This window comes from Myxocyprinus asiaticus, chromosome 9 (genome assembly GCF_019703515.2).
Source record: "Myxocyprinus asiaticus isolate MX2 ecotype Aquarium Trade chromosome 9, UBuf_Myxa_2, whole genome shotgun sequence".
NCBI lineage: Eukaryota > Metazoa > Chordata > Actinopteri > Cypriniformes > Catostomidae > Myxocyprinus > Myxocyprinus asiaticus.
Window position 1 is genome coordinate 10,436,631 of NC_059352.1, and position 24,002 is coordinate 10,460,632.

Below are 24,002 nucleotides of genomic sequence, written 5' to 3' on the forward strand. Positions count from 1 at the left end.
AGGCGCTATACAAATAAAAATGACTTCTCAAAAAAGGAAATATGAATGCAAAAAATACATTAAAAATACCAGGGACTGTTTTCTCAGTAAGGTAAGAAACAAAACTGTGTTTTGAACCTACAAAATGTTACCTTTTGGATGATAAATCTAGTTATGTTAACATAAATGCTATAACGAGTAACCTTATATATATATATAACTTTATATAATGTATATATATTGTTTTTAGCATTACAGTAATAATAATAATAATAATAGGGAGTACTTCGTAAGATTTATATGAATTCACTCAAAAAGACTTTTATTATGAAAGGTGATCGCCGCTCTTCCGGTTCATTATAGACCTTTTTCACACTCAGGTTTTTTTTATTATTATTATTTTTAATTAATTTAAAAAATACAAAACAATTCAAGTTTTCAGACAATTGACAAACAGTACAAATACAAATTAAAACAACAGAAAATAAATAAAAAACAAAACTAAAGGGCTTCACAAACATATATTAAATTAATTTAACAAAGACGCAGTTTTTCGGGCTTTTTTGTTTTTTGAAAATGTTATAGATTCAAAATGTATTTCAAGGGCTGAAATGAACAAAATTGTGTTTTACACTTACTCTGATGAATATACAATTTTACTAATAACAAAAACAAATCAATAACATACACTTTTCTTTTTTAAATGTTATATTCATTAGAGTGAAATAAAACTGTTGATAGATTTAGGGCTAAGTAAAATTTCATTTTCAAACTCAGAAATTGTGACACCTCATGCCAAAAAGGAGATGAACATGGACATTCAAAAAAGAAATGCACAATAGTTTATTTTTCACAATTACAAAAAGAGCAATTGTAATCTATATCCAGATGAAAACGCTCTAGTGTTTCTTTCACAAGAGAGCAATTTTAAAGGATACCTCTTTAGTTGTATTTGTTAAACAGTAGGCGAATGATTAACAGTGGTTTGAGTCTGATATATTATTAGTTGGTCAGTTTTTGAGTATTAACGAACTATGTTCTAAATTTAAGTGCCATATTTCAGTTAAAGAATATTGTATTGTCACACTCCGGGTTTTGGAACGCGGAAGTAAACGATTTTTTTTTTTTTTGTAAACAGTAACATTTACAATTGTGTAAATATAACAAGTATTATACAATAAGATATGCATTTTACAATATACATATATAGAAATATATAGAAAAGGAAACAATAACAAAAAATAAGTAAACAACTTAAAAGAAAAAGCCAGGAATGAAAGAAAACTATACATAAAAGTGCCTTAAGAAAATTTAAATAAATATTTAGTAACTCTCGCAAATACTCACAGTTTTTAATGCTCTTATTGAAAGCGGAAGTAAACGATTGCAGGGTAAACTTCGACAAAAGTTAGTGAATGGGAGATCACAGCAAATATTATTTTCACTTACCCATTTGCTCCAAGTGCAAAAGAAAAAAGTCCACTATTACATTTGAATGACTTTCCATAAAAAAAAAAAAAAAAATAATAATAAAAAAAAAATAGAGAGCGGTGGATTAAGTCAGATTTGAGAAGATGCCAAATTTCCTGTCACTCTCTCGGCAGCTGTAGTAATTTTTTTTTTTTTTTTTTTTTTTAATTCCAGGGTAATATAACACAAATAATAATGTTATAAACTTACACTCAATATTAAAAAAAAATAATAATAATTATCATATAAAACAGTTTGTTAAATTTACGCTGCTAAATAAGGCGGAAACGCGTCATCACAGACTGTGAAAAAGCGCCTTGGCTTGTGTAGTGTGATGCGGGACGGTAAGAGAGGGGCTTTCCGTCTCTTCGTTCTGCAGGCTTACCCGCACGGAAACATATGAGTAACATCAGAGGGGTTACAGTCACCTAGTAGCGTTTCTGCTGTCAGAAACAAGTCAGTTCTCGATTTGTTATTGGGGGATGAATGACGAGAAAAGCCCGGATAACGGCAAGAGAAATGCTGGGTTTACCAGGTAAGTATGGACATGTTAGGTCGTTAATATGCTAGATCCGAACACATACTTTTTACAGTTATTATTGTTTTTTAGTAATTTGCCATTTAAAATACGTTTGGTAACAGAAGATAAACGACTGACCATTTATGACATTTTCTGTGTGTCAGTGCCTAGTGAGCTACCTACCTAGATAGCATTTTGGGCACCATCAGTGCTTGCGATCCTGTCTGCCCTACACTAACAAAAAAAAAAAGTGCATTAAAGTAACATGGACTGCTTTGTTTCCCCTTTTTAACACCGTACAATTGTACCATCATGGTATTATTATGGTATCCAAGTACTTTTGAGTACCGTGTAAATACTATAGTACATGAATATGGTAAGCATTCAGTGCCATGGCACAACAATTTGATACTTTGTTAAATGAACAGTTCACAAGAAAATGAAAATTCGTTCATCATTTACTCACCTTTGTGTTGTTCCAAACCTGTATGACTTAATTTCTTCCGTGGAACACAAAATATATTAGTAAGAACGATCAGTCACGTTTCACTTTTAAATATATGGAAAAAAAGATGAGCGGAACTGATATTCGTCCTCCGCCACCCGGATTGAAGTGAGTCACTATGCCACCATGAGGACTTAGAGCGCATTGGGCATTCCAGATTGGGGAGAAAAGGGAGAACATTTTTTTTTAATCCCTCTCCTCATCTTTGTGTTTCTTTCCACAGTATTGAGCAAATGCTGGCTGTGAACCCTGGGAAGACGCCCATCAGTCTGCTGCAGGAATATGGAACGCGGATAGGCAAAACCCCAGTGTACGACCTGCTGAAGGCCGAGGGTCAAGCCCACCAGCCTAACTTCACATTTCGTGTATCTGTGGGAGACATCAGCTGCACCGGCCAGGGCCCCAGTAAGAAAGCTGCCAAGCACAAAGCCGCAGAGGCCACCCTCAAAATGCTCAAAGGAGGAATGCTGGAAGGGATTGGAGGAAATGGGATAGAAAGGGAGGGGTTTACTGGGTTTGATACTGAGGCAGAATGGTAAGAAACAATAGTGCTTAATTTGAACAAACAGTTCTTAAAGGTGCATTCAGTAATTTTTTCCTTATTATAATCACATAGCTGCCAAGTGCAACTCACTTTATTTCTGTAACCTACCTTTTATTGGACATTTTTGTTCATGAAATAAATTAATCATGGTTGACTGCAAGCAGCGCGTTTCTACCCATCAGAGACTGGAAACTTTTGCTTTTGTGCAATCCTGCATCTATGCCACTAGGCGTCAGTAATATTCCAAGACAAGTCAGTTGGCACAACATTTAAAGGAACAGTTTAAAGTCTGTTATTTACACACCTTTATGTTGTTCCAACCCTATATGATTTTCATTGTTCCGTGGAACACAAAATGAGATGTTAGGCAGAATATTAGGGACTGATGGTCTCAGCCACCATTTACTTACATTGTATGTAAAAAAAAAAAAAAAAAATGGAATAAAGGTTAATGGTGAATGAGACTAACATTTTGCCTAACAGATCTCCTTTTGTGTTCCATGAAAGAAAGAACATCATACGGGTTTTGGAGCATCATACGGGTGAATAAATGTTAGCATTTTTTGGGGGTGAACTATCCCTTTAACACCTTTAAATGTACTCTTAAAGGAATATTCCAGGTTCAATACAAGTTAAGCTCAATCAATAAGGGTAAGCATGACTTTAGTATGATAAAGTCGCTTAGTAACCTTTTCTTTGTAAAGTTTTATCCAATTTTACAACTCCGATGCCATGATGACGTAACGCCATAAGACACTGTAATCCTGCAAAAAGTATTTTTTAAACATCTTTACAGCTCAAATAACACACAGTTTTAACAAAAGAATTAATGTAAGTGCTTTTCTAAAATTATAAGCTTCACATTTCTGTCTTTAAACCCTCCAAAAATTGTAAGTGCCTCACTTAAACCACGATTTGCTTTTTTTTTTTTAAAGAAAAGAAGGGAAGAGTCGAAGTTAATTTTTGTGGTAATCAACATTATGCCACAAATGCTGTTGATTGAGCTTAACTTATATTGAACCTGGAATATTTCTTTAAAAATTGTCTAATTAGAATGCATCAGATGACGTATACAGTAGGAATTTTGGAAGATGTTGGGAGACTCAAAATAGAAGCAAGAACAGAGGTGTTTGTTTTATTTTTTTCATGTGATTTAGTTCCCAGTCAGAGATAAAATCATCTAGTTCCACACAGCAAGCCGAGTGCAATCCAGTTGGAGCTTTGCAGGTGAGAAATAGCTTGATTGGTTTAGTTTTTGACAAAACACAAGTGCTTCTTTTGATGTAGCTTTGAAGCTCATGGCAAATTTTATACCTGGAAAAATGAAAATGCCAACTTTGGTTTTAAATCCCACAGGAACTAGTAGTGCAGAAAGGCTGGCGTTTACCCGAGTACACAGTCACTCAAGAATCTGGGCCTGCACACCGCAAAGAGTTCACAATGACCTGCAGAGTGGAGAGATTTGTTGAAATAGGTCAATCTTGTGAACATCAAAATTATTGCTGTGTTCATATTTTAAATATGCAGTCCATTGAGAGAGACTAAATACCTTTTTTTTTTTTGCTGCTGCTGCTTTATTTTATAGGTAGTGGTACATCTAAAAAGCTTGCTAAGAGAAATGCAGCAGCAAAGATGTTCTCTCGTATCCATGATGTACCAGTGGACATGTGTAGCAGCCATGAGGCCGAAGCAGAAGATGATACCTTTAGTATGGTAAGACGGGCACTAATTTCTAACGGGAATTTTGCTGTGCCTACTATAGAACTTTTAAAGTTTTGAGAAGTTGCCTGGTTAAAAATGTTTTTTTTTTTTTTTTTTTAAATATTGTAATGACAACCCTTCCTAATAGCACATGGGTGGCAGACTAGAGGCAGGCAAATCTAAAGGTCTTGGCTGCACCTGGGACTCTCTGCGGAACTCGGCCGGGGAGAAAATCCTGCAGTTGCGTTGTCATCCTTTGGGCCAGCCCAACTCCAATTTCTGTTCTCTCCTTCACGAACTCTCTGAGGAGCAGCACTTTGACATCAACTACCTGGACATAGGTGAGACATGACCTAAAAAAACCCTTTAATAATTTGCAAGCTACATCAAGTAGTGAAGAGACGCATCGATTCTACTAAATACTCTCCTCATGTAAATAAACAACAAATACAATCCAGTAATGAAATATCCTGTAGGGAACATCAGCCAATGGTTTTTAACAGAACACACATGAATGGGCCCTTAAACAGCTCACTGTGATGTAATTTGTAAAAACTATAACTGCAAACATATTAGATTTCATAGACATTGATTACCAACTGCAGGCAGTCGAAAACACGTTAGATTTAAAAACCTATAGCACATCTAGAGCCGCAACATCATTTGCCAGGGTGCAAATTTTTACTGTTGTCGCTCTGCTGAATTTATATTAATATGTGTACACACTTATCAAGTTAAGGTCTTTACAAATGCTCATTTTTAAAATGAATATTTGTTGTGCTTTTTTACAACAGCTATGGTACCTTCCATTAACAGTGATAGTGAACAGAGAGTTTGCATATTACATCTAATGACAAAGCTCTGGATAAAATCTGAAATGATTGATACAAGAAATCAGTAATTGTATCCCTTAAAATATACAGATATTGGAGCATTCATAGGGACCATTTAGACAAAACACATTCTTAACCTCCTGAGACATGAGCGTGACTGCTGTGTGCATTTTCCATTTTTGATTTGTAACTTTACAGACATAACATCAGAAATCAGCATAATTATTTCTGATTCAAATTAATGGCCAGCATCATCTAATCACTGCCACAAAGTTAAAATAAAATTAAACAAAATACATTTTGAATCTGTGCACTGATTACCATTGCCCCATGTCTGCCAAACAAATATGCAGCCTTAAACTGAACTTTTGGTTGGATTTTAGAAGTGAATGCACTTACATTTGAAGTCAGAAGTTTACATACACTTAGGTTGAAGTCATTAAAACTCATTTATTTAACCACAGATTTAATATTATCAAACTATAGTTTTGGCAAGTCATTTAGGACATCTACTTTGTGCATGACACGAACATTTTTTCCAACAATTCTTTACTGAGAGATTGTTTCATTTTTAATTGACTATATCACAATACCAGTGGGTCAGAAGTTTACATACACTAAGTTAACCTTTAAGCAGCTTGGAAAATTCCAGAAAATGATGTCAAGCCAATTAGCTTCTGATAGGAGGTGTACTGAATTAGAGGTGTACCTGTGGATGTATTTTAAGGCCTACCTTCAAACTCAGTGCATCTTTGCTTGATATAATGGGAAAATCAAAAGAAATCAGCCAAGACTTCAGAAAAAAAAAATTGTGGACTTCCACAAGTCTGGTTCATCCTTGGGAGAAATTTTCAAACGCCTGAAGGTACCACGTTCATCTGTACAAACAATAGTACGCAAGTATAAACACCATGGGACCACGCAGCCATCATACCACTCAGGAAGGAGATGCATTCTGTATCCTAGAGATGAACGTAGTTTGGTGCGAAAAGTGCAAATCAATACCAGAACAACAGCAAAGGACCTTGTGAAGATGCTGGAGGAAGCAGGTAGACAAGTATCTATATCCACAGTAAAACAAATCCTATCCTAGGCAGCATCATGTTGTGGGGGTGCTTTGATGCAGGAGGGACTGGTGCACTTCACAAAATGGATGGCATTATAAGGAAGGAAAATTATATGGATATATTGAAGCAACATCTCAAGACATCAGCCAGGAAGTAAAAGCTCAGTCGCAAATGGGTCTTTCAAATGGACAATGACCCCAAGCATACCTCCAGAGTTGTACAATAGAAAACGATAGAACCTTTTGTGGGCAGAACTGAAAAAGTGCAAGCAAGGCCCACAAACCTGACTCAGTTACACCAGTTCTGTCTGGAGGAATGGGCCAAAATTCCAGCAACTTATTGTGAGAAGCTTGTGGAAGGCTACCCTAAATGTTTGACCCAAGTTAAACAATATAAAGGCAATGCTACCAAAAACTAACAAAGTGTATGTAAACTTCTGACCCACTGGGAATGTGATGAAAGAAATAAAAGCTGAAATAAATAATTCTCTCTACTATAATTCTGACATTTCACATTCTTAAAATAAAGTAGTGATCCTAACTGACCTAAGACAGGGAATATTTTCTACGATTAAATGTCAGGAATTGTGAGTTTAAATGTCTTTGGATAAGGTGTATGTAGACTTCTGACTTCAACTGTAGCTGCATATGAAAGCTATTTGATGCTCCCTTGCTCCTTATTTAGTGAATGACTTAATCTCCAGTGTGCTGACTGTCTGTACTGGTCTCGGAACAGTTCAAAATGTATCTTATTTTCATACTAACTCCATATAAAGCCTCTGCGAGCAACATTTTTCAGCTTTTGGATGAACCCATTGATTCTCAATGTGATAATGCAGAGTAAATATAGTATTTCTTAGGAAAAAATTAGTGTACATTGTGTTTAGTAGCGTGGCGTTTCGCAATAAATTGCTCTAATTGCGTAATTAAGTTTTGTACAAGATGTGGTTTTGTTGGCGTTTCTCCCAAAGACAAACTCCGCTGTGATCAGCGCCATGTTGTTATGTCACATGACTCCGTACGTTGAAAGCATATCCCTTTACTGACATCCCAGAGTCTTCAGACCTGAGATCAGTCGGTTTAAATGAATTTAAATTATGCATTGCGTATAGCGAAGCCAAAATACAATGTCCACGTAAGTGGACGTGGGATTGCATACGGATAAGTAAAAAAAAAAAAAGGGTAGCAGCGCAATGATTGGAACAAAATGCAGGTTTCATAAAACGCATTTTGGCTTTTTTTGGTGGATTTAACTGATGTGTTTTAAGACTATGATTTTGCTTGCATATAAACCTCTAGGGATGATGTTGTCACATGCATGCATTTGTATTTTAATATTTGTTTTTGTGTGTACATTTCTTGATGTCCAGAGGAGCGCAGTTTGAGAGGCCTGTATCAGTGTCTGGTAGAGGTGTCCACACAACCCATAACTGTCTGCCACGGATTTGCCTCCACCTTGGATGCAGCCCGTGCCAGCGCTGCACACAATGCCCTCCAGTACCTCAAGATCATGGCAGGGGGAAAGTAAGGCATTGTACCACGTCACCTGTAACTTTTTCCCCATTTGCTCTCCATGGCAACATCAGAAAAACTGATGGATTTTAAGCTTACCTCTTCTGCCCGTTCTGTGTATTGAGGGCTGATTGGTTGGTCTTCTCGGCACCTGTGTTGTAGACCTCACAGCTACAAATTGTGAACCTATTTGGAGGTGGAACTGGTTGCCTTTATAATTTTCTCCATGAATATCACACCAAAAGGGTCCAAAGTGTAACCTCTTTCTCTTTCCCCACCACCTCCAAAGAAAGGCTGGGAACACTAATGATTTGAAACTAAAGGTTATAACGTTCACAAGTGTCCCATGAGGTAAAATAGCAAATGTTTTGTGTTTTTTTTTTTTTTTTATTTGCAATTATTTTATTTCAACACAAATAACTCCGCTATCTAACCATTTGTCCAGAACTTTGCCGTCTTTAATTTTTTCCTTTTTAAATCTATTTAGCTTTATTTTATTTTATTTCATTTTAAATTGTGCCATCTTATAGAAACTCTGCTCTGTGGAATTTATGAATTGAACCCACAACAGTTGATGTGCGTGTGACCAAAAAAGTGATTTTTATTTTGTTTTTATTACATATTTGAACTTTGTCATAAGTTTTTATTTGTATTTTAATGATGGATGTTATTCCTTAACATTGATTCACCCTTTTAAAATGAATAAGTCTAATTTCTCAGTCATTAAAACTATAATGTCCTTTTTAATGTGAGGCAGACAATTAGTGTCAATATCTACCTTTGTTAAAGTGCTTCTATCCTCCCAGGCTTCATCACAATTCATTTGAGAAGTAGGAATGACCAAATTAAACTTGCTATAATGTTTTTTTTTCTACATCTACAGTATATAAGACCAACAGCAATATAATAATAATATGTGACTACAGATGTCATTTGTAGCAAATTTGTGCATTATAGTGTTAGGTATTTTATCTACAACAATAAACTTTTTAATATTCGCAAAGTATTGAGTATACTGTTTAGCAAATACTGTCATTGCAATTTACAGAACATTATCTTCAATGACAGCAGCATTTTAGATCAGCAAAAGGGTGTTAATCTTTAGGACGAAATCTGTATATTGGAATTTTAGTAATTCCCCAGTTTTGGGGTCATCCATAGATCACTGACAATTACTACACCAAATTCAAATTAATTATTTATTAACATATAAAGGCAATCTCTACTGCTGTTAATTTTTTCTGAAGAATAAGACTGAAAAGTGCTTTGAAAGCCAGACGTTCACAATATTTATCACACAAGAGGTACAGCTGTTGGTTTACACTTTAAAGTCAACATGAAATCAAAACTGACCCTATATACTTTCTTAATACACATTCTTAGGATGTTTTTCCAAATAAATACATTTTTGTCTTTGTAATCTTTCATCATAATGTAATAATTCTGAAATGACTTTTCACCTGACGTCACCAATCTCACCTATTTTTCAAGCCCCCCCCCCCAACCCTCTGTCATAGAGACAACTTTTCACAATCCAAATTCCTGATGGATAAAATCAAGTCCTGCCCTACATTTATTTCTTGTTGATTTACACATGGTTTCATGTTAACTTTGGTTAACATTGGGAGCTTGTGGTATGTCACCATCTGCTGGAAACAGTGAAACTTCTTATCAAGACTATTAACTTTTTTTTTTTTCTTTTTTTTTTTCTCAATACTATAAAAACACAGATTTTAAAAGTCCCCAGAACATAAAGACTAAAGCTGAAATAAAGTCTTTGTCTTTTCAACATAGTGTAATCACTTAGTTTCGACCACTTAGTTTTAGACCTAATGAGCATGAAAAAAACTGATGCATCTTCACTGGTTTTACTTTTGTTGTCAAGTTTTCTCAGTGATGGAGGGGGAAATGCTGCACATCCTCCTCAGCATATCCACTGCTGTCTGATTGAAAGCTGTCACCTCGCAAGGGGGAAGCTGATAAAGAAAAATGATAAATGTATAAGGAACATGAGTTTGATGAGTTACGAGACCCGCATTTCTGTTTTTAGCGTTCCTTAGAGCAAAAACTGTTGGTATGCAGATTTTCTAGTTGCTTCCTGTATGGTTGCTTTAGTGATAAAGCAGACAAGATCAGCTGCCCTCAATTCTGATGTTTTACTGTGGGAGTATACTTAGCAGTTCCGCAAAACACCTCCCTCTCTCACCACGTTAACACATGTGAACTTGTAAGGATGAGTTTGTTACTGTTTGGGTGATTATCAGCTTCTGCATGTTTAAACTGTCAGACATGGTTGAATAATGTTCATTTAAAATAATGTTTGACTGACTTCTGTATAATAACTAGTCAAATTAGGGCCTGGAATTTGCCTCATAAAGTCTAATCCTGTTTGTAAAGACTTCTCATGTTACTCACATTTGTGTTGCTGTGTTGAAACAGACAATGAGACTGTGGAGCAGAGTTCTGATGAAATGGCTTCCTCTTCTTCTGCACTGTGCACCTGAATTGAAACCCAAAAGTAATGACAAAGTAATATGCTACAGTGTTGTACACAACCTTATTATGTGGCATGTTTAATTCAGTGGCATCTAGTTAGCATTGCCAACAAATTCTGAGTAGACCTTTTGAGTGGGCAATGACCAAAAAGTAACATGCTACATTGTTGCACAAGACCTAGTCACGTTGCAGGTTTAATATTGCCAGTTGCATTGTCAGTTGGTCGTGAATCATTTCTGGCAATCCGGTCAAATAATGAGTTGAGAGAGATTGCAGTTGATATTGTTTCGGGCTCATTCTTTACACTGGAAATTAAGGGTTAAGTTGATTACGTTGCATTATGGACTGCAGTGTCCCATGTAGTGTGCTCTTTATATAATGCATATTGTGGAAACTGTATACTATATATACTCAGGGTTCGTACAGGCTTGAAAGTTGTAAAAAATGCTTTATTTTCCTAGTTAGGTTTTCAAGGTTTGAAATATACTGAAAATTCAAGCATGTTACTTGAAAATAATACATTTTTCCTTAGGTTGTTGACAGTTATAAAAGATAAAAAAAAATTCGAATTTGAAATAGATATTATACAATTGTTATGTTTGTGATGTCTCGTAAGCGAAAGCAAGTGGGCCACTCCGAATCTTGTTTTGATGTCGCACACACACTGAAGTTCTGCACGTCTCCACTGTGGTAGATTGGCGCCAAAGAAATTATTCTTGCATCTCTTGCTTCCATCAACATGCAGGAGTGCCATTTCAATGACAGCTGGATGGAAGAGGAGACATAAAATATCACTATGCGGAGGAGCGATCAACAACAAGGGAAGTGTGCAAAGAAAAAAAAAAGACGTCAGTGGATGTTGTCACTAAGCCAATCTGAAGGTATAAGATGAGACAAAGATTTTGTTAAAACTTGAATTTACTTTGGAATATTTACAATCAATAATACAATAAGTAGTATCGCATTAATACTTAAGTAGGACAGAAAGACAATGTATGTGATAAATATGTTAAATCTAGGGCTGAATTAATCAAAATAAGATCGAAATTGCGATATGGCCCAGTGCGATTTATCAAACCCCTCCAAAAGGCTGCAATTTTATTAAATAAATGTACAGTACTTAAAGTTTGGATTAACATGGTCTAAGCACAGCCACTGTTTTCAGTTCTCAGCGGCTCACGAATGACCCACCCGTCTTGGGAGTGTTCTGACTCAGAGTTTGATTTGCTATTAATGCAGGTGTGTTTTTCTTATAACGTGCGTTAAGAACGCAAAGTGCTTCGACATCACTTTATTTTAATGTAATTCAAAACATTCTTGTAATAATGTGACACTGAGGCGCAGAAGAGGAGGAGATGGCATTTCACCACATTATAAAAAACAGCAAAAAATACAAATGTCTTCAGTTTACCGTTAGAAAAGGCTGAGGGGGTTTAATAGGAACAATGCTGTGTGAATGAAATGAAATTACGACAGAAATATTGGTTGTACGACAATGAAATTAACATATTCAATAATCATCATTTTATATTACAGTAATATATTATTACAGTTTGCTTATGAAATCTCTTAAGTTATCGCAGACATCCCTGCATGACATTTTACATTAATTTAGTATAATTTGTAGGTAAATACAGTATTGTTGTTTATTCATCAGCTATGTATTGATATGTTGGTACATTTACCAATTTTAATATGATTAACACAAATAAAAATGTATGATGAATATTATTCTTCTATGAACTTAAGTGGAAAACTTTATTTTAAACTTGCAGAAACCCTATTTGAAAAGCAGTGTTACTTGTTCAAAGGCCTTGTTGAATGTGTGCCCCAGCCTGAGTGTAGAGATTTATTCTTTACATGTATCTGTCAGAACAGCTGAAATCACTCAAATTATTCATAATAGCATAATATTCTTCAAATCAGTTTGATAACTGCAGTCATGTCTTAAAATGGTGTGGGGGGGAAACATTCTGATTATACTAAATATATTTCTGCTGCAGATGTGCATGTCAGAGGTGAGATTCCACATGCATCTCATATCTTGTCACTGAATAGCTTGTATTATTTTTAAAGCAGTCTTCTTTTAGCCTTTATAAAAATAGCTAAATCTATTTGATATTTCTTATTTATTTCCATGTGGAAAATGAAAAGTCAGTACAGTAACCAGGATTTGTTTTCCCCTATGGTAATTCACATCCTATAGATAACCGGTGTTTCCAACCGAATCTGTTTGTTAATACAAGACTTTGGTTGTAATCATATTAAGGATTCCAGTCTTCTTAAGGAATTCTTAAAACTTTCATTTTTATAGATTGGGCAATGTTTGAAATCACAGAGGATGCTTTTTATTATTGCATTTTTGTCAAGTAACATTTAGAATTGGATAATATTTAAAGCTTCGAGGTGTTTGAAAAAAATGATTAAGGTACCTTGAAAATGCTTAAAGTGCTTGAATTTCACCCTTAAATAGCTGTATGAACTCTCTATACTGTATAACTTACTGTGAAGTACATACAGTATACTTCATACTGCAGAAGTAATATGAGTGGTATGCTAATCCAAACATAGCCTGTATCTGTATGATGCTGAATTTGAGTCATTTTGTTTAGCAGAGGAGGACTGCTTAAGAGGAAGCTTGGGGGTGGACTAAAATCTGAACAGTTTGTGCAAATCAAAATAGTACTGTCAGTGAGGTCTAATGTGTGGGCATGCTTTTGCTCCTTAGATGCAATACTGTGTTGGAAGAATGCATTAAGGCCGAAAAATACTCTACGCAAGTATATGGATGCAGACGCTTCTAGCTACGCAAGCTTCATTTTGTGCATTGTTGCATTGTACGAAAATGCTCATTGTATTCTGAACATTGCAGCAAGGGGCACTATAGCGGACATCCATTTAAACTGTCTGCTTCTAAGGTGAGTTTTCTCTTTCAAGGCAACTACTGTCATTGCGGAGCAACAGTTTGAAGAAAATGGTTAAAATCAAAGTCAATATATTTATAGCAACTTTCCCTAATAATAACATCCAGTTTAATGGCTCAGACTGCAAGGTAACTCTATAGCCCCATTGAGTATTGAGATTTGTTACAGCCACAGTAAAGCAAAAAGCACTAGCTTCTGCCAACGCATACTTGCATAAAGTGTGTTTCTGGCTTTAAAATGATAAGAGATAACATACCTCCTCCAGCTCAAAAGAGTTGGCTTGTTTAGGGCATTGGCTGAACTTGCTCAGGTTAAGTGGCTTTGTTGGTCTTAAGTATCTGTGAATGCTGGATGAACACAGTTCCTGTATGTCTCTGTTAGGGAGGGTGGTTTCGTCCTCCCACCCAGTGATTGTGATTTGACATAATGACTTTTGTGTGGTGGATGTGAGCTTGGATGAAAGATTACTGGGACAATTATCAGGAAGTGCATTACCAAGGGTTTCAACCTGGGTATCTAGTGGTGTGATACCGATTGGTGATCCTGCGGTTTTGATGGGTAAATTCATTGAGTTAGCCAGTCTTATTGAATGTTTATTTGTCATCTGGTGCGCAAAAGGTAAGTCTTTGTCATCCATATTATTTGTTTGTAGGCAGCGATAAGATGCCTGATTGACATATTCCACGACCTGAGGGCATATGACTTCATGGGTAATAATAGGAACAGGTTCCATGGTAATGCTGGAGCTTTTCAAGTGAACAGAAAGTGAAGTACGACCTTTGGATTCCATGACTATGTCACTTCTTGGCTCCTGGCAAGGTGTGCAGTCTAGTAATGTATTCCTGAGGTTGTGTACACTTTCCATTGCTCTAGAATCCTGTGTCGGCTCAGACATCGTTTCTGTAACTCTCTCAGAATCAGTTCTTTCAGGCTTTGCTTCACCTGTCTCGTCAAGATCTTTCTTATCCTTTATATACCAATCCATGTCTGATTCCAAGTCACCTACTTCCATTTGAAGGCATGGATTTGTACCCTGGTTATTAGCATCATCATTCCCTGAACTCTCCACACCTTTCTCAACTACACTTGAGAGACTACAGTTTCGTTTACGAGGTGAACTGCTTGGAGTGACCGAGTCAGAGCCACGGGATCCAGTGTACAAGCACATTTTGGAGATAGTATCTTTAAGCCTTTCAACAGGGGAACGTGGCTCGCTGCGGACACTAGTTCGAGACATGGTTCTCTCCACAATTGGCGAAGTGAAGGTGAACTGGGGTGGAGCAAGCTTCTGGAGCGGTGTACGGGATACATGAGAGTACAACGAATAGAAGGCATTGGCCATCGCTGTCAATGCCTCTACTTGTCGGAAACGACCTGCAAACAACCCAACAATGAGTTGATATGTAGATCATATGTAAAGTTGCAGGAGTATTGCAATTGCCTTTGATATTTGGTACATTGTTTCTTACTTGCTAATGAAAGGCAGGGGTCTTCCTGGCGTATCCTGGAGAGTTGGGATTCAAGAAATAGGCGAAAGTTGATGCCTCTGAGCTGGGATGGAAAGTTTAAGAATCGGACTGGGATGCGGGCTGTCACCTGAGGTTCTTCACAACCAAAACCTAGCTGGAAAAGAGTGTCTTCTGCATCTTCGGCACGCATCTGGAGAACCTCAGACACACTAATGTGTTAGAGGCCAAGAAGGGTAAAAGGAAAAAAAACATGTATCAATAGAAAGAACTTCAGAGAGACATATCTGGCAGACCTGCAGGGAATATGCACCCGCAAAATTTGAATGTCATTTGCTACATTCTACACATGCCCCGTCCTTGCTTGTTTGTTTATTAAATTTCAGAATGCATTCAGATACCAATAAGAGTGTATTATATTCAGCCTATTTAACACATTGTACCATATTGAAATTCATGCCTCAATTCTGCAGATTTTTTTCCCAACAATCAGTACAGAAAATGTGAACGAAGTGTGCAGTTTCTGTGTGGGCCTACCTATCAGTAACAGTCACATTGATTGTAATATATCTATTACAGTATCTCATTGTTGAGCGAATAGATTCAAATACTTCTACACTATTCTATGCCATTTTGTAAGTAGTTTGAGTAGTGTGTTCAAACCTAAAATGCAACTAAGAGTACTACGAGTATCCGGAACAATGTACTTCTTCAACTGAAACAACGAAGTGTGGAATGTTGGACACTGCATGCAATCAACGGTTGTGACTCTCCCTACATAGCGGAAGGGGCAGGTTTAAATTGTAGCAATGCTGGCCTGACAAAACAATTGTAATTAATAATGTGTTTTGCAACTACCGAAACTTCTGTAAAGACAGCACCTTGCAAATGTGAGTTAAATGCTTTATCATCCCACGCTGTGTGAATATGTGATTTTGTTTTTAGATATAAGTGTTGAACTGAGATTGGCTAATGGGCTAAAGCCCGTTTATTATTAGATCAAGCACTTTGTGTTTGCAACTTATGTTTATCTTTGTCATGTCCATTCGTAGTTTGACTTTATTATAAGCTCAAATCAACCTTGAGTGCTCAGTGGTCGCTGGTGCTTCTTCTTGCAGGCCCAAAATTGGGCACCTTCTTATAGTGTGCCGGTCACACTCTTAGCTTAGATATGTCAGTTGCACCCTTTACTATTAGTATAATTTTGTCCAGTGTCTTTTGCCTTACACATGTGCTTACCTGGAAACAGTCCGGTTGGTAGTTGATGACAGGGTAGTGGATGCAGTGCTGTGACCCATGTTGAACAATGGCAAGTTAAGCTTCTGCTGAGGTGTGCTGTTGATACACAAACATTCCATGAAACATAATGAAAGGAGGGATTCTCTGGTGCATAACACAGAGCTAAGACATTTTAAAGTCAATGTATTTCTTACCTAAACTGTGGCACATCTGACTCAGCATATAAAGCTGTTAAAAAAAATAATAGCAGGTGTAAGTTTTCATTTTAAGTCTTTGAACACCATTTTTTTACATTCTGAATACAAAGACATGGAGTTTTACATTAAAGCAATGTTCTGGGTTCAAGTTTAGTGCACATATGACAGCATTTGTGGCATAATGTTGATTACCACAAAAAATATTTTGACTCTAGTTTACAAAAAAATAAAGCACAAATTCCAGTTACAGTAAAGCACCTACAGTAGACGTGAATGGGGCCAGTCCATAAACATTCAAATACACAAAGTTTCAAAAGTATAGCCATAAGCCATTACACATGCTGACATGATTTTACTGTGATAAAAAGGGATTTACCGGTATTAAGCCCTTTATCAGATTACAGGGTTTATCAGTGTTACATCGTCATGACAACAAGTAATATTGTAATTTGCAATATTGGATATAACTTTATACAGATAAGGTAAAAAACTGATCACACTAAAATCACATTAACACTTGTGGCTATACTTTTGAAACTGTGTATTTTAATGTTTGTGGACTAGCCCCATTCACTACCATTGTATGTGCCTGATTTTTATTTTTATTTTTTTTATGTCACCTGTTTTGCACACTTTTTCTGCTTTTGCCACAATATCTCCTTGATCTCGCTGTAACTGAGTTGCAGTCGCTATAATTCTGGTTTTACTCACCTTCTGCACCCAGACTCAGATCATCCTCAAAGCTGGTACCTGTCCTTAAAGCACCTGTGGAGTTCAGTAGAATACATTTTACAACTTTTTTATGTTTAAGACATATAGCAAAACACTATTTGATCCATTAACTGTTCTATCCATTAAACACTTTTTTTCTTTTGCATTTATTTATTTTTTTTTCATTTTAAAGCTTGTAAAAATCATGAAAATAACACAGAAAAGATAGGAACATTTGCCTCAAGATCAGCTGCCTTCTCAAAAATAACAATAATAATAATAATAATAATAATTTAAAAAAAAAATAGGCTATGTTGCATTTAGATAAAGTTTATGAGTTGATGCCAGACTTAAACAAAGTCACACTATCAGTATTTGCAGGGGCCCTCTTTTTAATATTTTTTATAACTCACTCATTGCTCCTCTCCCCAGCCTCTTAAATGTTTGTATTCCCTTTAGAGTTAAATGCATTCCATTGAATTCTGTAGAGATTTGCCCAATAATCAGCACTGAGAAAGTGAAACGGGTGTGCAGATTCAGTCTATGCCTACTTACTGGATAAAACTGCCATATTTGTATGCTGCTTTGAGTAGTGCAGGGCAGGCTTTGAACTTACATAATACTCTAAACCAAACATTACTGTCTCTTTCTGTTAGAAAAGGAAACTGGAATAGTAATGCAAACTGATTTTTCTCATCCTACCTATTGTCAAGTGTCTGGTTTTTGCTGGACTGGCTTCATTCCTACAGATAAGATACACAATTGGGAATGTAAGAAAGACAGAGAGGAAACGCAAATAAAAATTCACTTTTATCACATATGAATCAGCAATGGTCCGTGGGTGAGCTGCACGCATGCAATAAAATACTGTGATAAAAAATAGAAATGTGCACAAATGCACGCACAAGCAGAACGTTTTGGGAATCTCACAGCAGTATGTACTGGTAGCCTTTATAAAAACAAATGTCGGACATAATGTTAAATGATCTGCTGCTTGTCAAAGAGACAAAGACCATAAGAAGTGAAATATTGCTTGTCTTTGCAGGCTTGGCCAAGCATAGAGCTTGAGGGTTCTGAAAGAGATGCACCAATAAAATCAGAAGGGATAAGGGGATAGCTTATTTTTATTTTTATTATTTTTTTTTTTTTAAGTTTCGTTTTTTAATAGGTGTCATTAAAAAGGTTGGAAACTGCTGCTATTTAAGGTTTGGTGGATTTAAAATGAACCAGAAATGTGCTTATATTAAAGATGTATGCTTATGTGAATGATTATTTATGGTAATCTTTGTATGTGCCCATTTATATGAGTGTTTACATTACAGTTTTTCTGAACTGATAAAACACTAAACCCCATTCTCTAAACTAAATACTCAGTGGCCTAAACCCATTTGTCCAATCAGTCACTCTTTTTGCAAAACTCTAAACACATTCTCACTCACTAGAACACATTTTGCACTGTGTTGCACTTGTGTTGCAAAACGGAAAACATGGGCAGCTAAAGTTAAACACAACTTCAACACAGTTGTCATCGTTTACACACAACGACTCAAAATTGTTCACGCTTGTTTCTAATGATGTGAAAACGTGATGCTGAGGCAGAATTAATCTCTCATTGACTTATTTTGCAATTGCACAACATTTTTGAGTGTGTACTGTAATGTGTTTTTCATTTAGAGTGTTCTTTGGGGTTTTACAGTTGGACTACTGTATTTTTACAGTATTCAAATGTACAGACATTCAATACTGTATTACAGTACTTACAGTATACAATATATTCACTGTACTACTGTAAGTTGTGATTACTATACATTGACAGTAATTGCAAAATGTGCTTACTATACACCGATCAGCCATAACATTAAAACCACCTGCCTAATAATGTGTAGGTCCCCCTCGTGCTACCAAAACAGCACCAACCCGCATCTCAAAATAGCATTCTGAGATTCTATTCTTCTCACTACAGTTGTACACAGCGGTTATCTAAGTTACCACAGACTTTGTCAATTTGAATATTCTGGCCATTCGCTGTTGACCTCTCTCATCAACAAGGCATTTCTGTCCACAGAACTGCCGCTCACTGGATGTATTTTGTTTTTGGCAACATTCGGTGTAAATTCTAGGGACTGTTGTGTGTGAAAATCCCAGGAGATCAGCAGTTACAGAAATACTCAGCCCTTCTGGCGCCAACAATCATCCATGCGATTATCTAATCAGCCAATCGTGTGTGTCAGCAGTGCAGTGCATAAACTCATGCAGATACAGGTCAGGAGCTTCAGCTAATGTTCACATCAACCATCAGAATGGGGAAAAAATGTGATCTCAGTGATTTGGACCATGGCATGGCGCCAGATGGGCTGGTTTGAGTATTTCTGTAACTGCTGATCTCCTGGGATTTTCACACACAACAGTCTCTAGAATTTAATCAGAATGGTGCCAAAAACAAAAAACATCCAGTGAGCGGCAGTTCTGCCGACGGAAACGCCTTGTTGATGAGAGAGGTCAACAGAGAATGGCCAGACTGGTTCGAACTGACAAAGTCTTTGGTAAATCAGATAACCACTCTGTACAACTGCGGTGAGAAGAATATCATCTCAGAATGCTAATCTGAGATGCGGGTTGGCGCTGTTTTGGAGGCATGAGGGGGACCTACACAATATTAGATAGGTGGTTTTAATGTTGTGGCTGATTGGTGTATACAGTAAAAACAAAACAAAAAACGTTGTGACGCTGTGTTCACCGTTTTTTGATGTAGTGTCTAATGAATGCTCTGTAGTGTTTATATATTGACTTGCTGTGTGTATGATCTGAAAGCATTTTTTGATTTTGAGCACAGAAGAAATGGTTTTGAGGCAACTGTTTGATTTTGCCAGAAGAGTCAGGGGTTTTGTGAATGTAGTTTGAAGATTTGGTTTTGTGTTTAAAGTTGAGAAAATGGGTGAAGGTTTCAAGAAATGTGTTTTAGCAATTCAGAAAAACTGTAATCGCTAACAGAGAGAGAATAATGAACTTCTAACAGGTGCAACTTGAAATGTGATTACAATAAACATAATTTGAATAGGTAAAAACATTATACAGATCGAATCATAACATTAGAAATGTCTCAACTCATAAAATACAACAAGTGCCTTAGATTACCTCAAAACTAGTGTTTTTAGCAACCTCACATCACTCAGTAAGGATAATTTCAAGATCTATGCACTGTGTGGCATTGTGTTTGGGCTTGTTTTAATCTTGATCCTTTGCTGTAAGATATGCTATTTCCCATATTCTGTTTATGTTTTATCAAGTAATAAGCGAAAATGTTTTCCCCCTAGTAACATACAGAAATGTTAGGTTTTTTTGTTTGTTTATTGCTTCATGAAACAAAAATATAATATGGGAAATGGCATGTTGTTACTTACAGCTGATAATCCCGATTAAAACCAGCCCCAAAACAACGTAATATGGTGCAGAGATGTTGAAATAATCCTCATAGAGTGACATAAGCTTGGCTTGCAACTCTACGCACAAGCACTGCTGCTTGAGTCCCTGCCTGAAGGAGAAGAGTCGCACGCTGTGATATTCTCAGCTGCAAGCAAATAAACCATAACAAATTATCTGCAAAAAAATTGGTGGAATTCCACTATCGGCGCAATTTATAATATTTTAATTTTCCCAGTTATCAGCCAGTAATATATCGGCTGCCGATATATCATGCAACCCTAGGTTCTGTTGACTGTTTTTCATCCGTCTACTACGGTTGGGTATGTGATCGAGGAATTTAACACAAATAGGGTGTGCTCAAGGAGGACTGCAGAATATAATTCCATTACTTTTTTACGCTTATTCAACACAGGCAATGCTAGAAAACAAGACTTTAACCTATTTTTAATCTCCTGTATTTGTTAAAAATGAATTGTTTAAATAATTAAAACTAATTTGCGCTGATCTTTTTTCTTGTAATACATCTAATTTATTTATGTCTTTTCTAAAACTTGAAAGAACTTGCCAGAGCTAAATGGTGGGGAACAATAACAATTAGTCTAGTTTTTTCGCTATTTCCTGAACCTGCAGAGCGATAAGGACAGTGTGAAAACAGAATCTTCCTCAATGCAATCTATAAATAGAGCAAAACAATGTAATTAAAGATTTTGCAATGAAAGTTTTCAGATGAAGCTATACTATGAGAAAATGCAGTCCTTGTGGTCCGTCTTAGGCATTGCTGATATCTTTTTAACATTGATGACCTTCAACCAGCCAACTGACATTTGTGGTTTTCCACTTACTTGCTTTTATTGTATTACAACTGGCAAACAATGTGCCTCTTGTCTGTCTTTTACATAGAAAGCACAAACAGACACACAAACACTCACCCACAACCTTGAAGCCAGGTTTCAATCTTTCCTGCAGAGCATCCTGTGGAAACAAAATGAAGATGCACATGGTGATGTTAGCTGAGAATAGGGGTGTGTGTGTGTGTGTGTGTGTGTGTGTGTGTGTGTGTGTGAGAGAGAGAGAGAGAGAGAGAGAGAGAGAGAGATGTAAATGAGCTTCTGTTTTGGAAATCTAGTTTATCTGGTAACCGCCAACTGTCTGTGGACTGTCATTTATCTGTCAGTTATAATTTCAGTGATCTTGGAGGTGGCCTGATTCAAAGCAGCTACAGTATCATTTCACTATTATTTTAATGCTTAAGTATGCCAACATACCATCATCTTGTCACAAAGATCATTGCTGCATGTTGTGTGTGTGTGTGTGTGTGTGTGTGTTGGTAACAAGACATAAACTATGAACATAGAATGGCCCCCAACATATATGTTCAAAATTAAGACAAAATGTTTTTGGACACTTTCTGGTTGTCAAATTAAGTGTAACCAGTCCAAAGCAGAGCAGTCCAAGTCATAAGCATGATTTAAGTCTCTGAATACTATTTGGAGCCACTGTATAAATTAAGAAAGCTTAAAAGTGCCCACTAAAAATTCAATATGTCCCTGTTTGCACTCTGCAAGATTAATGCATTCACTTGCGTAAGAGAAAATCAGATATGCAGCTTCTTTCCATATTATAGAGCTATTGACACAAGCTGAACGTTAATCTTTAACCTGATGCTCACCATCCAGAAAGACGTCATCTTGGAGGGAGAAATGACGGTGAGGCTCTTCTGCTGTCGAGCTGCAGTGTTCTGCGTCTCTTAACGTAAGCTTGCGGCTGCTGAGCGCCCACGCCTGCCGCCTGTCAATCTTCGAAGGACTCTCCATCACTGCGTTCACCTGCCATAAGAAAGAGCTTTGTAGATTATTATTTCTCCAAAACATTGGCCTTTAGATCTTATAGCCATTTTAAGACGCCGTGTGTCAGGTTAAAAATAACTTAAACTGTTAAAAACAAGACACTCCTGTTCTGTTCAGGGCGGTTCACACCCAACGCGTTACTGCGCAAAGGAATCAAACAGAACACAGGTCTCTCAAAACACGTTTTAAATGTTCACCGCGTCTAAAAAGAGCGCCGCTTCTGCGCAAAATGCTGAAAACACAGCGAGACTGTGCGCAACGATCAAAAACGTCCGTCTAGCGCGTTTACCTAGAACGACAATTGAAAAACAGCGCTGACGGGCGCAAAAACACATCCATTGTGAACTGCCCATAATTCCTCCATTGCTACATTATTCTAAGTTTTACTTAATAAAATAGTAACCTAGTGGGCTATTGGTGAAACTCGTTTAAATGTCTTAAAATGCCTTAACAATACAAAACACAACGATTTCCATTGCGCACCAGGTAGCGTCATGTTACATACCTTAGAAAGTGTACAGATCACTCCATTCTCGTGGCAACGGCACACTTCACCGTTCTGGTGTCCTGCATCCCGCTTACAGTTATGTCTTCGAGGATGTCCATCACAGAACTAAAACTAACGCACTGGAGATTTAGAGACATGATCGATTGTTGTGCCGCCAGCGCAAACTTTCTGCTTACAGTTGAGAGTCATGACGCGCTGTTAACAGACGGAAGCGGTAGGAGGAAGATATGTTGCTGTGAAGAATAGAATGGGAACAGTTTTGTAGCCACATACCGCGCTGTTAAAGACTGTTACACACCATTTGCACATCAAGTGAGTGGCAACGAATAGTGTAGGTAGACCTTGCGGTGTAGACAGCTTCGATGATTGAGTAGACAACGTGTAATCTGAAATTAAATGATTCCACATAGAATTAAGATTAGAAATGATATGTTACAAATTATAACTAATTTAAGCCTGTTTATTTGTAGGAAGGTCATCTAAACTGTAGGCTACACAACTTGTTAAACAAACTGTATTGTAGCCAAGATTTTTTTTTTTTTTTTTTTTTTTTTTTTGTGGTGAACTGTTGTTTTATACTCATTATATGGTTCAGAGTAAAGCTTTCACTCTTAATAAAAGCTAAATAATACTAAGTATTAAGCTCTAAAGTTACACAATGCACTAAGCCTCCTGTTAATGCAAATTAATTGAATGGAGGTGAATGCATGTCATGTGATGACTAGATATAGGCTATTATAGCAGTGGTAGGCGCCTATTGTTTGTTTTGGCTTATTTAACAATTGCATAAACAATATGCTCGATTTCACTTGGCCATGGAGTGGCCCCAAAAGTATTTGGACAGTTAAGCCACGCTGGAAAAAAAAAAGTATTTTGTGGTGAAGTAAATATAGCAGAAAAGTTTAAGTAGGCTACTTTCTACACTGAATAAGTTAGTTTAAGTGTGAACTTGAAAATATTAAGTACATTCTACATTTGTACTCCATTCAAGCATGTATTGTAAGTAAATATTATTTATGATTGTTTGTAATCTAAAGGAGAAAACTGTCATACTGATATGC

At 36.6% G+C, this 24,002-nt stretch overlaps 2 protein-coding genes across 4 annotated transcripts; one reads left to right on the forward strand and one right to left on the reverse strand.

Annotated features, from left to right (window-relative positions):
- The first annotated feature begins 1,761 nt into the window (after positions 1 to 1,761).
- LOC127446120 (RISC-loading complex subunit tarbp2-like) lies at positions 1,762 to 9,846 on the forward strand. Its single transcript, XM_051706789.1, has 7 exons — positions 1,762 to 1,984; positions 2,698 to 3,009; positions 4,176 to 4,245; positions 4,375 to 4,492; positions 4,604 to 4,731; positions 4,868 to 5,060; positions 7,989 to 9,846. The coding sequence occupies exons 1-7, from the start codon at positions 1,932 to 1,934 to the stop codon at positions 8,144 to 8,146; spliced, it is 1,032 nt and encodes a 343-aa protein (XP_051562749.1). The 5' UTR covers positions 1,762 to 1,931; the 3' UTR covers positions 8,147 to 9,846.
- Positions 9,316 to 23,323, reverse strand: LOC127446119 (protein ITPRID2-like). Of its 3 annotated transcripts, XM_051706786.1 has the most exons (12): positions 22,939 to 23,323; positions 22,256 to 22,412; positions 21,516 to 21,558; positions 17,866 to 17,906; positions 17,164 to 17,217; positions 16,450 to 16,483; positions 16,256 to 16,351; positions 15,020 to 15,228; positions 13,807 to 14,924; positions 11,215 to 11,391; positions 10,546 to 10,630; positions 9,316 to 10,106 (listed from the first exon to the last, which is right to left on the reverse strand). In XM_051706786.1, the coding sequence occupies exons 2-12, from the start codon at positions 22,398 to 22,400 to the stop codon at positions 10,021 to 10,023; spliced, it is 2,088 nt and encodes a 695-aa protein (XP_051562746.1). In that variant the 5' UTR covers positions 22,401 to 22,412; positions 22,939 to 23,323; the 3' UTR covers positions 9,316 to 10,020. The 3 variants fall into 3 exon arrangements, with proteins under 3 accessions (XP_051562746.1, XP_051562747.1, XP_051562748.1); XM_051706787.1 differs by lacking the exon at positions 11,215 to 11,391 and having other exon boundaries at positions 22,939 to 23,319; XM_051706788.1 differs by lacking the exons at positions 9,316 to 10,106; positions 10,546 to 10,630 and having other exon boundaries at positions 11,251 to 11,501; positions 22,939 to 23,321.
- Between the last annotated feature and the right edge of the window lie 679 nt (positions 23,324 to 24,002).

Excerpts from the sequence above, each read along its gene's own strand:
- LOC127446120 (XM_051706789.1), top strand. The coding sequence starts at position 1,932 with ATGAATGACGAGAAAAGCCCGGATAACGGCAAGAGAAATGCTGGGTTT. Across the intron at positions 4,493-4,603 it reads GGAGAGATTTGTTGAAATAG|GTAGTGGTACATCTAAAAAG; the intron begins GTCAATCTTGTG and ends TTTATTTTATAG. Across the intron at positions 5,061-7,988 it reads CATCAACTACCTGGACATAG|AGGAGCGCAGTTTGAGAGGC; the intron begins GTGAGACATGAC and ends CTTGATGTCCAG.
- LOC127446119 (XM_051706786.1), bottom strand. The coding sequence starts at position 22,400 with ATGGAGAGTCCTTCGAAGATTGACAGGCGGCAGGCGTGGGCGCTCAGC. Across the intron at positions 17,907-21,515 it reads ACCTGGCTTCAAGGTTGTGG|GAATGAAGCCAGTCCAGCAA; the intron begins GTGAGTGTTTGT and ends TCTTATCTGTAG. Across the intron at positions 16,484-17,163 it reads TCTGAGTCTGGGTGCAGAAG|CTTTATATGCTGAGTCAGAT; the intron begins GTGAGTAAAACC and ends TTTTTTTAACAG.